This window comes from Scyliorhinus canicula, chromosome 4, assembly GCF_902713615.1.
Source record: "Scyliorhinus canicula chromosome 4, sScyCan1.1, whole genome shotgun sequence".
Taxonomy (NCBI): domain Eukaryota; kingdom Metazoa; phylum Chordata; class Chondrichthyes; order Carcharhiniformes; family Scyliorhinidae; genus Scyliorhinus; species Scyliorhinus canicula.
The window spans coordinates 88,404,685-88,417,027 of record NC_052149.1 but is presented as its reverse complement, the minus strand read 5'-3'; the positions used below and the strand labels follow the sequence as shown (position 1 = coordinate 88,417,027).

Genomic DNA, 12,343 nt, shown 5'->3' with positions numbered 1-12,343 from the left:
GTGGCGCAGTGGGTAGCATTGTTGCCTCACGGCACCGTGGTCCCAGGTTTGATCCCGGCCCTGGGTCACTGTCCGTGTGGAATTTGCACATTCTCCCCGTTTGCATGGGTTTCACCCCCACAACCCAAAGATGTACAGTCTAGGTTAATTGGCCACGTTAAATTGCCTCTTAATTGGATACTCTAAATTTTAAAAAGAGTTTTAAATCGAGCACCTCTGCTCGATTCAAAACAAACATAAGGATATTGAGAGGGGTAGAGGAAGTGGGAGACTCTAGAGTGCATGTGCACAGGTCCCTGAACGTGGCAATACAGATGGTTAAGGTGGTAAAGAAAACATATGCAATGCTTTCCTATATTGGATGATGCATTGACGACAAAAGCAGGGATATCATGTTGAAACTGTATAAATCACTGGTTAGGCCACAAAATTAAGAGCCAAGATAGAGTAGACAGAAGGACCTGCTTCCCCAAGTAGAGACGTCCATTACCAGGGGGCACAGATTTAAGGTGGCAAAAGGATTAGAGGGAACACGAGGGGTGGGTGTCTGGAAATTGCTGCCTGGTTCAGTGGTGGAGACAGAAAGCCTCAACTCACTTAAAAGGTACCTGGATTTGCACCTGAGGTGCTGTAACCTTTAAGGCTACAGACCAGGTGCTGGAAGCTGGGATTAGAATGGGCGGCTAGCTTTTTTTCAACCGGTGTGGACATGATCGCCTGAATGGCCTCTTTCTGTGCTGTAACCTATGGTTCTAAGCCATCCAGTATCAATATTGCTGGTTTAGCTCAGTTGGCTAGATGGCAGGTTCATGATCCAGAGCGAGACCAACGCCATGGGTTCAATTCCCATACAAGCCGAGGTTATTCATGAAGGCCTGCCTTCTCAACTTTGCCCTTCACATGATGTTTGGTGTCCCTCAGGTTTAATCAGCTCTCCCCCTCAACAGGGAAAGCAGCCTATGGTCATCTGGGACTTTTACTCTTCCTTCCACTTCCTCTTTTACTTTGAAATCTTTTCTCCATAACAAACCATATTATCCATTTCCTCTTAAGATTTGCCCTATCCAGTCACTCTGCCATTCCCTAATTACATTCAGCAAATTTCTTTGTTCATTCATTCCCTCAGCATTCATCATTTGTTACTTTTTCTGTCCAGTTGATTATGGAAAAAGACCAATTTGCTAAATAAAGTCCAAGACTCTCATCCACTAAACAATACTCCAGGGCAAACTCTTTACAAATCGTTTCTTGGGAAGTATATTCAGCTTTCTAGTTTGCAACTGTCTCATTAAATACAGCCTTTCCCCACTGCTACCCTTGTTATTTCTGCAGATGCTACACTTTCTAAATTCTAGTATTCTTGCATCTGTTCCAGTTCTTTTCCTTTATGAATATTTAGTGGTGATTTTGAGTTATGCATCACATTGTTTTTGCCAATGCTCACTTTCATTCCCAAGTTTATGTCTGCTATTATCCATCTATCTACTAGTTCACCCCCAATCTTGACGCCACATTCTGTCTTCAGACACTCCTTAATCATTGCTTCTGCATAGAAATTGAAAAAGGTTAAACATGGTCCTACTCCCCCTTGACTCTCTCTCAGTTGTTATTTATTTCATGTACAGATTTCTTACAAGTCATCTACAGTATCTCTCCGGTCTACTCCAATGTCTCTCAGCATTGCCATGAGCTTAATCCAGGCAGCCCTATCAAATGCTTTTTCAAAATCTGCAAAACAGATTTCCTGTCCAAACTCTCAATTGCGTTCACTCCCTTAATCTTAATGCCGATTGCTTCTCTAGACCCTATTGCTCCCTGGATTCTAAATTGTTCACCTCCAATGTGTTCTTGCACCTTCCCACCCATTCTCTTTGTTACAATTCTCAACACAGCTTTTGTTGCATGGCTAATTGTAAAACATCTTTCTTATTCTCTGTTGCTGTGTACTTTTTCAGCCCTTTATACTGAGTGTCACCAATCTTTGCTTTTGCATAAGCTCTACCCTTCCTAAACAATTCAATTCTTCAAGTATATGGTACTTCTTTCAGGCATTATTCTCATGCCCATTATGAATTTTACAGACGTGATATTATACAAGGACCTGGAGTCCTTAAAGTAAACAAAAATATAATCTCGTTCAGATTGGTGGAGGAATTTTACTTTTTTTTTAAAATGTTAATCTTGACACTAAATACAAAAACTACAAATGCACTCCAGCTGAAATGGGGCATTATGATACAGATGAACATCAACAGATTGTGAAAAAATATTTTTAATAAAGTAGCATTATTCATAGTTTCCAACATAATACTTTTATCTCTCAGCTCCAGTCTTCATGACAGTCCAAATGCTTATACCGTTTATACCTCAAATCAGTTTACAGTCTACTTCCGATCCTTTGTTTCTCTTGACATTTCCAGAAATACAGTTTTTCGTGGTAGCCCTGCTTTGTTTTCTTTGTGATTCTATACAGCTCCGTGCAAATACATGGCAAGGAACTTACTGAATGTTTCTGGACAATATCCAGACAGTCCAGCAGGAATCTAGGGAAGAGAAAACATAAGCAGATACAAATTTTATTTTACAAATTACACTCGGTATGGAAGCATAGTGGTTATGTTGGTGGACTAGTAATTCAGAGGCCTGGACTATTAAACCACAGATTAAGTTCAAAGCCTACCAGCAACTAGGGAATTTAAATTCAACTAATTTAATAAATCTGGAATAAAATGCTGGTAACAGTAATGTTGATCTTGAGACTACCAGACTGTGTTTCTTTTTAAAAACCACTCCGGTTCTATCAGCTAACAGTTCGGTCTACATGTGACCTAGGGCCCACAGCAATGTGGTTGACTGTCCTCTGAAATGGTTTGGCAAGCCCCTTAGTTATTCAAGAAGACCGTTCCCACCACCTTCTCAATGGTGGTTAGGGCTGGGTATTCCTGTGAATGAATAAAGATCTCTGGAGATCTCTCCAATATATTAAAAGAACCCGATTAGCACTGCTGCCTCACGACGCCGAGGACCCGGGTTCGATCCCAGCCCCGGGTCACTGTCCTTGTGGAGTTTGCACATTCTCCACATGTCTGCATGGGTCTCACCCCCACAAATCCAAAGATGTGCACAGTAGATGGGTTGACCATGCTAAATTGCCCCTTAATTGGAAAAAAATAGTTGGGTACTCTAAAATTTAAAAAAATTACTGTAGGGATTATCTACTGCACAGGAAAACCAACCATGAGAGGGTTTACTTCCAGCAAGATCCACTTTTAGTAGATCAGTAAAATTGCCCAGTTAAATGCACAATAAGTTGATTCTTGGTCGATCTCACATTATTGTGATAATTATTTTCGATAAAATATTAAAGCATGCCGCTGTTCAGAGAGACTTGGGTGTGCTAGTGCATGAGTCACAGAAGGTTGGTTTACAAGTGCAACAGGTGATTAAGAAGGCAAATGGAATTTTGTCCTTCATTGCTAGAGGGATGGAGTTTAAGACTAGGGAGGTTATGTTGCAATTGTATAAGGTGTTAGTGCGGCCACACCTGGAGTATTGTGTTCAGTTTTGGTCTCCTTACTTGAGAAAGGACGTACTGGCACTGGAGGGTGTGCAGAGGAGATTCACTAGGTTAATCCCAGAGCTGAAGGGGTTGGATTATGAGGAGAGGTTGAGTAGACTGGGACTGTACTCGTTGGAATTTAGAAGGATGAGGGGGGATCTTATAGAAACATTTAAAATTATGAAGGGAATAGATAGGATAGATGCGGGCAGGTTGTTTCCACTGGCGGGTGACAGCAGAACTAGGGGGCATAGCCTCAAAATAAGGGGAAGTAGATTTAGGACTGAGTTTAGGAGGAACTTCTTCACCCAAAGGGTTGTGAATCTATGGAATTCCTTGCCCAATGAAGCAGTTGAGGCTCCTTCATTACATGTTTTTAAGGTAAAGATAGATAGTTTTTTGAAGAATAAAGGGATTAAGGGTTATGGTGTTCGGGCCGGAAAGTGGAGCTGAGTCCACAAAAGATCAGCCATGATCTAATTGAATGGCGGAGCAGGCTCGAGGGGCCATATGGCCTACTCCTGCTCCTAGTTCTTATGTTCTTATGTTCTTATTATTGTGACAATAATGGAGAAAAAGAGTGAGGGAAACAAAACTCAATCAAACGCTGCCAAAAACCCTGCCCTTGATTGCTGTTTAGCAGGTATAATGCTGTGTAAATAGGATGGTGATACCACCCCATAGGAACTCATCTGTGGACATTCACCCAACAGCCTCATAGGAAGAGAATCCACTTTGGAGCTAATGGAAAATGCAGGTGTCAGCATACCAGAAAGGAACCACTGATTTTTTAAATTTTTTTTTTAAAAATGGCATTGCCTTGCTGATGCATGTTCTTAAGGATCACTTCCCCTAACAGTTCAATTTTGTACTCACCTGGACCACTTTCTTTCTGATTGTTGGTCGACACTTTGCATAATCATACAGTAGCTGATCTTGATCAAACCAAATTAGGTTTTTTACACCATCATTTGATTGTAGATCTGTGGTATTTAGCTGCAACACCAGGAACTGGAATATCCTTCCATTTGTGGCAATGCATTGTACTGTAATAGGATTATCCAACACCTTTGGCTCTTCCTGAGAGATAGAAAAAAGTTCAAATCAGCTTATTCTTCGCTGGTGAAAAACAATCAGAACCAGAAACAAGATTCTAGCTTATTTCAGCTACAGTCAATTAAATGGGAGAAGCCAGACATTAGATTCAAAGATCCCTCTTTCACATTATAAGCAACTGCATAGAATTTACATATAATGCTTTCAGTTGTTCAGACATTAAAATCCTGGAAGGATAGATTTAGCGGTTTTGGAAAATTGCAATTCTCCTTTTGCCACCACAGGAATGTCTTGCTGAATAAATGTTTTCCTCTATCTATCAATTTTACAGTTGTATAGGACTTTGGTTAGGGCACATTTGGAATACTGCGTGCAGTTCTGGTCGCCACATTACCAGAAGGATGTGGATGCTTTAGAGAGGGTGCAGAGGAGGTTCACCAGGATGTTGCCTGGTATGGAGGGTGCTAGCAATGAAGAAAGATTGAGTAGATTAGGATTGTTTTCGTTGGAAAGACGGAGGTTGAGGGGGGACGGATTGAGGTCTACAAAATTATGAGAGGTATGGACAGGGTGGATAGCAACAAGCTTTTTCCAAGAGTGGGGGTGTCAATTACAAGGGGTCACGATTTCAAGGTGAGAGGGGGAAAGTTTAAGGGAGATGTGCGTGGAAAGTTTTTTTACGCAGAGGGTGGTGGGTGCCTGGAATGCTTTGCCAGCGGAGGTGGTAGAGGCGGGCACAATAGCATCATTTAAGATGCATCTAGACAGATATATGAACGGGCGGGGAACAGAGGGAAGTAGATCCTTGGAAAATAGGAGACAGGTTTAGATAAAGGATCTGGATCGGCGCAGGCTGGGAGGGCCGATGGGCCTGTTCTTGTGCTGTAATTTTCTTTGTTCTGTTCTATCAAACTTTTCTTTTAAATTAAAGAAGTGCCCAATTGTTTTTTCCAATTAAGGGGCAATTTAGCATGGCCAATCCACCTACCCTGCACATCTTTGGGTTGTGAGGGTGAGGCCTATGCAGCATGTGGAGAATGTGCAAACTCCACACGGACAGTGACCCGGGACTGGGATTGAACCCGGGTCCTCGCACAGTGAGGCAGCTGTACCTCACTCTCAAAGGGTTTCAATCACATATAGCCTGCTCCAGAACCATTTGTTAGTAGATGCCTGGAATGCTGAGGGATAAATCATAGAGAATGCAGCACCAAAGGTAATTCAGCCCATCAAATCCACACTAGCTCTTTCAAGGAGCAATTCTCTCCACTGATGTTTCTCCACATCCTTGCAATTTTTTCTCCACTTATTTATCCAACTTACTCTTTAATCATTATACACCAATTGGTAGGTGCTCCGGCAGCACCTGCATAAATTTCTTTGTTGGAGGGAGTGGGCAGTGCCCCAGGATAGACGTGATGCAGATTTTGTGATCCCGCACAAGTATAAGGGCCACTGCAGCGATCGCAACAACTATTGAGCATCATAAGACAATAAGACAGAGGAGCAGAATTGGGCCACTCGGCCCATCGAGTCTGCTCGGCCATTCAATCATGGCTGATATTTTTCTCGCCCCCATTCTAACTTTTCCCCATAACCCCTTATCCCCTATTTCCCTTCTCCCATAACCCCTGATCAATCAAGAACCTATCTATCTCTCTCAAAGATACTCAGTGATTTGGCCTCCACAGCCTTCTGCGGCAAAGAGTTCCACAGATTCACCACCCTCTGGCTGAAGAAAATCCTCATCTCTGGTTAAAGGATCGTCCCTTCAGTGTGTCAGTTGTGCCCTCTTTTTCTAGTTTTTCCTACTGGTGGAAACCATCCTCTCAATGCCCACTCAATCCAGGCCTCGCAGTACCCTGTAAGTTTCAATAAGATCTGCCCCCCCCCTCATCCTTCTAAACTCCAATGAGTACAGACCCAGAGTCCTCAACCGCTCCTCGTATGGCAAGATCTACATTCCAGGGATTATTCTTGTGAATCTCCTCTGGACCCTTTCCAAGGCCAACACATATGGGGCCCAAAACTGCTCACAAACTACTCCAAAATGGGGCATGACAAGAGCCTTATGCAGCCTCAGAAGTACATCCCTGCTCTTGTGCTCTAACCCGCTCGACAAATATGCTAACATTGCATTTACCTTCCTAACTGCCAACTGAACCTGCACATTAATATTAAGAGAATCTTGAACTAGGACTCCCAAGTCCCTTTGTGCTTCTGATATGCCAAGCATTCCCCGTTTAGAAAATAGTCTATGCCTCCATTCTTCCTTCCAAAGTGCTTTTCACACTTTTCCACATTATATTCCATCTGTCACTTCTTTGTCCACTCTCCTAGACTGTGCAAGTCCTTCTGCAGCCCTCCTCTTCCTCAATACTACCTGTCCCTCTGCATATCTTTGTAGAATGTCCTGCTGAGCATCATGGGGAAACTATTTGCCAGAGTCAGACTGCAGATCTTGGCTGAATGCATCTACCCAAAGCCCAGTGTAATTTCAGAACAGGAAGATTGACAACTGACATGATGCTCTCAGTCTGACAGCTGCAAAAGAAATGCTGTTACCAAAAGAGAGAGTAATCATGGAATCATCATGGAATCCCTGTAGTGTGTAAGAATCTTAGAATTTAAAGTGCAGAAGGAGGCTATTCGGCCACTGAGTCTGCACCGACCCTCTGAGCACCCTATCTAGACCCACTTCCCTGCCCTATCCCCATTACCCCACCTTACCTGCGTTTTTTTGTAGCATGGCCAATCGACCTAACCTGCACATCTTTGGACTGTGGGGTGAAAATCAGAGCATCCATGGAAACCCACGCAGACACAGGGAGAATGGGTAAACTCCAGACAGTCAAGTCACCCGAGGCCGGAATTGAACCCAGGTCCTTGGCACTGAGGCAGCAGTGCTAACCACTGTGCCACCTCTTCACTGATCTCACCAAGACATTTGATCCTGTAAGCAGAGGCAGTCTATTTAGGCTGCTGGAGATAATAGGCTGGTTGCCTTCCAAAGCTGCTCAATGTGATATCAACAATAAAATGATGGTGAAAGTCAACAATTATGTGGCAGTAAAGAACTGCAGTGGAGTCAAACAGCTGTGTCCTGGCACTGACAGTCGTTGCCATACACTTTTCTTGTGCGATAAGGTCACCCACATAGGGTGTTCACTTACACACAAACAAGTGAAAGAGCCGTGCAAGCTTGCCTGAGATCCAAGACAAAGGTGTACCAAGTTCTCTGTTGCTCGATGCTGATTATGCTGCACTGGCATTCCATATCGAAGAACACTCAGCAGCAAATTAACAGATTCATGCCTGTAAAGAGTTTTGTTCGACCATCGGCCTCAGGAAGACGAATGTCGTGGTCCAGGATCTTGCCATCTATCAGCATTAACAATGTGACACTGGAGGTTGTTAATAGCTTCAGATGTCTAAATTCCACAAACTCTAGCAATCTGCTACTTGATGCTGAAATGGACATTGCAACTAGCTGCAGTTGCTGAGTAAGAAAGTGTGGAACATCAACAATATGATGGAGAACACGAAGCATCATCCTCATTGCAGTCCGGACAATGCTGAAACCTGGACAACATAGGTTGGACAAGAGAAAAGGCTGAACAGTTTCCAATTTCATAATCTCAGACGTTTCCCTGGCATCTCTTGACAGGACACGGTCACTGGTTTAGAGATCCTGGACTAAACACTCATTACTAAGCCAATGATGTGGGTGCTGGCTCAGCCACATTCATCAGATGGATAATGGCCATGTATCCGAAGAGCTCCTGTATGGTAAACCGGCACTGGGACACAACCTGTTGGGTATCCGTACCTCGGCTATAAGGATATCTGCAAGTGAGATGTGAAAATTGTAGACATTAACACTGACAGCTGGGAGATAGTCGCTGATGGCCATGCCCTCTAGAGGCTGACTGTGCAGTGTGGCATTGGTAGAGACTAGCAAAAATAAAAATCGCAACTGGCCAAGAAGAGGACTCTTGGAGAACGTAGACTAGCAAATCGGGAACCCTTTTTTTAAAGTACCCAATTATTTTTTTCCAATGAAGGGGCAATTTAGCGTGGCCAATCCACCTAACCTGCACATCTTTGGGTTGTGGGGGTGAAATCCATGCAGACACGGGGAGAATGCGCCAACTCCACACGGACAGAACCCCAGGCAGGGATTTGAACCTCGGTCCTCAGCACCGTAGGCAGCAATGCTAACCGGTGTGCCACCGTGCCACCTAAATCACAAACCCTCTTAACCCACTTATTTTCTCTGCAGCACATCAGCCAGAGATTGTTATGCCAATGTGCAGATGATGTTTAACACAGAATTGACCACCACGGTGCAGTCCACTTTGCTTACAGAAGGCTGCCACCATCAGACCAATTCAGGCAGTGCATCCCAAATCCTAATCACTTGCTGCTGTAATGTTTTTTCTTGTCATTCTTTTGCCAGTCACTTTACATCTGCACCTTCAGGTTAGCAATCCTTCAGCTATTGGAAGCAGTTTCTCTTTGTTTACTCCATCATTCTTCCAGCGGAGCAGGCAGAGAGGGGAACGATTTTTGGAGGAGAGAGCTGGAAGGTAAGCTGAGTTTTTGATTTTTAAACTTACTTTTTCGGAGCAGGAAACTGGAAGTCAGCAGTAGGGAGACCTGGGAAGGTTTGTATTTTCTTTAAAAAGGCACTTGCCTCCGAGGTTTCAGCCTCATTCTTCCAGCGGAGCAGGCAGAGAGGGGAGCAATTTTTGGAGGGGAGAGCTGGACGGTAAACTGAGGTTTAATTTTTTTAAATTTTAGAGTACCCAATTCATTCTTTCCAATTAAGGGGCAATTTAGTGTGGCCAATCCACCTACCCAGCACATCTTTGGGTTCTGGGGGCGAAACCCACGCAGACACGGGGAGAATGTGCAAACTCCACACAGACAGTGACACAGAGCCAGGATTGAACCTGGGACCTCGGCGCCGTGAGGCAGCAGGGCTAACCCACTGCGCCACCATGCTGCCCTGAGTTTTTGATTTTTAAACTTACTTTTTCGGAGCAGGAAACCGGAAGGCGACCGTGGGGAGACCTGGGAAGGTTGTATTAGCCAATAAATTTGAACGGTGAGGAAACCCGAGACACTACACATGCAGTGACTCCCACCCTCCCTCCTCCTCTAACCGGAAAAGAAAACTCACTGCTGTGAGCAGGTAAGCTATTTACTTTTTTTTTCTCCATTTTCACTAGGAGACGAAGTAGAGGTGAAGGCAGCTAGGGCAGTGGAATGTTCCTCCTGCAGAATGTTCGAGGTAAGGGAGACCACCGGTGTCCTTGCTGATTTCACCTGCGGGAAGTGCAGCCATCTCCAGCTCCCCACAAACTGTGTTAGGGAACTGGAGCTGGATGAACTGAGGATCATTCGGGAAGCTGAGGGGGTGATAGATAGAAGCTACAGGGACATAGTTACACCTGAGAACTAAGGTAGCTGGGTAACAGATAAAGGTGGGAAGAGGAGGAAGCAGTTAGTGCAAGGATCCCCTGTGGTTGTTCCTCTGAACAATAAGTATAGCGCTTTGGATACTGGTTGGGTGGGTGGGTGGGGGGGGATTACCTAGCAGGGGTAGGCTGCAGTGACCGGGTCTCTGGCACGAGGTCCGGTTCAGAAGGGAAGGGGGGGGGGGGGGGAAGAGATTAGGAGAGCACTAGTTATAGGAGGCTCAATAGTTAGAGGTGCAGACAGGCGATTCTGTGGGCACGGGCGAGAATCTCGGATGGTTTATTGCCTCCCGGGTGCCAGGTTCCATCACGTCTCGGATCGTGTCTTCAGGATCTTAAGGGGGAGGGTGAGCAGTCAGAAGTTGTGCTGCACATTGGTACCAATGACGTAGGTAGGAAAAGGGGTGTGGATGTAATAAACGAGTTTAGGGAGTTAGGCTGGAAGTTAAAAGCTGGGACAGACAGAGTTGTCATCTCTGGTTTGTTGCCGGTCACGTGACAGCGAGGCTAGGAAAAGGAAGAGAGTGCAGTTGAACACATGGCAGGAATGGTGTGGGAGGGAGGGCTTCAGGTATTTGGATAATTGGAGCGCATTCTGGGGAAGGTGGGACCTGTACAAGCAGGACGGGTTGCATCTGAACCAGAGGGGCACCAATATCCTGGGAGGGAGTTTTTCTAGTACTCTTCGGGAGGGTTTAAACTAATTTGGCAGAGGAATGGGAACCCGATTTGTAGTCCAGCAACTAAGGTAGCCGATGTTCAGGATGCCAAAGCATGTAGTGATGCAGTGGGGAAGGTAACACTGACAAAGGAGAGTACTTGCAGGCATGGAGATGGGTTGAAGTGTGTATACTTCAACGCAAGAAGCATCAGGAATAAGGTGGGTGAACTCCAAGGCATGGATCGGTACTTGGGACTACGATATGGTGGCCATCATGGAAACTTGGATAGAAGAGGGGCAGAAATGGTTGTTGGAGGTTCCTGGTCATAGATGTTTCAATAAGATTAGGGAGGGAGGTAAAAGAGATGTGGGGGAGTGGCACTGTTAATTAGAGACAGTATAACAGCTGCAGAAAGGCAGTTCGAGGGGGATCTGCCTACTGAGGTAATATGGGTTGAAGTCAGAAATAGGAAAGGAGCAGTCACCTTGTTGGGAGTTTTCTATAGGCCCCCCAATAGCAGCAGAGATGTGGAGGAACAGATTGGGCAACAGATTTTGGAAAGTTGCGGAAGTCACAGGGTAGTAGTCATGGGTGACTTCAACTGTCCAAATATTGAGTGGAAACTCTTTAGATCAAATAGTTTGGATAGGGTGGTGTTTGTGTAGTGTGTCCAGGAAGCTTTTCTAACACAGTATGTAGATTGTTCGACGACAGGGAGGCCATATTGGATTTGGTACTTGGTAATGAACCAGGGCAAGTGATAGATTTGTTAATGGGGGAGCATTCTGGAGATAGTGACCACAATTCTGTGACTTTCACTTTAGTAATGGAGAGGGATAGGTGCGTGCAACAAGGCAAGGTTTACAATTGGGGGTAGGGTAAATACGATGCTGTCAGACAAGAACTGAAGTTCATAAGTTGGGAACATAGGCTGTCAGGGAAGGACACAATTGAAATGTGGAACTTGTTCAAGGAACAGATACTACGTGTCCTTGATATGCATGTCCCTGTCAGGCAGGGAAGAGATGGTCGAGTGAGGGAACCGTGGTTGACAAGAGAGATTGAATGTCTTGTTAAGAGGAAGAAGGAGACTTATGTAAGGCTGAGGAAACAAGGTTTAGACAGGGTGCTGGAGAGATACAAGATAGCCAGGAGGGAACTGAAGAAAGGGATTAGGAAAGCTAAGAGAGGGCAGGAAAAATCTTTGGCGGGTAGGATCAAGGAAAACCCCAAGGCCTTTTACACATATGTGAGAAATATGAGAATGACTAGAGAGAGGGTAGGTCTGATCAAGGACAGTAGCGGGTGATTGTGTATTGAGTCTGAAGAGATAGGAGAGGTCTTGAACGAGTACTTTTCTTCAGTATTTACGAATGAGAGGGGCCATATTGTTGGAGAGGACAGTATGAAACAGACTGATAAGCTCGAGGAGCTACTTGTTAGCAAGGAAGATGTGTTCGGCATTTTGAAAAACTTGAGGATAGACAAGACCCCCAGGCCTGACGGGATATATCCAAGGATTCTATGGGAAGCAAGAGATGAAATTGTAGAGCCGTTGGCAATGATCTTTTCGTCCTCACTGT

General features: G+C 44.7%; 1 protein-coding gene across 1 annotated transcript in view; it reads right to left on the bottom strand.

Moving 5' to 3' along the window:
- Positions 1 to 2,140: 2,140 nt before the first annotated feature.
- The window catches only part of mrpl37 (mitochondrial ribosomal protein L37), a 55,886-nt gene continuing 45,683 nt past the window's right edge, over positions 2,141 to 12,343 (bottom strand). Inside the window, exons 6-7 of the mRNA XM_038794718.1 lie at positions 4,436 to 4,639; positions 2,141 to 2,543 (exon numbers count right to left, since the gene is read on the bottom strand). Of these exons, the coding sequence (XP_038650646.1) occupies positions 2,466 to 2,543; positions 4,436 to 4,639 (282 nt within the window). The 3' untranslated portion in view covers positions 2,141 to 2,465. The remainder of the gene's footprint in view (positions 2,544 to 4,435; positions 4,640 to 12,343) is intronic.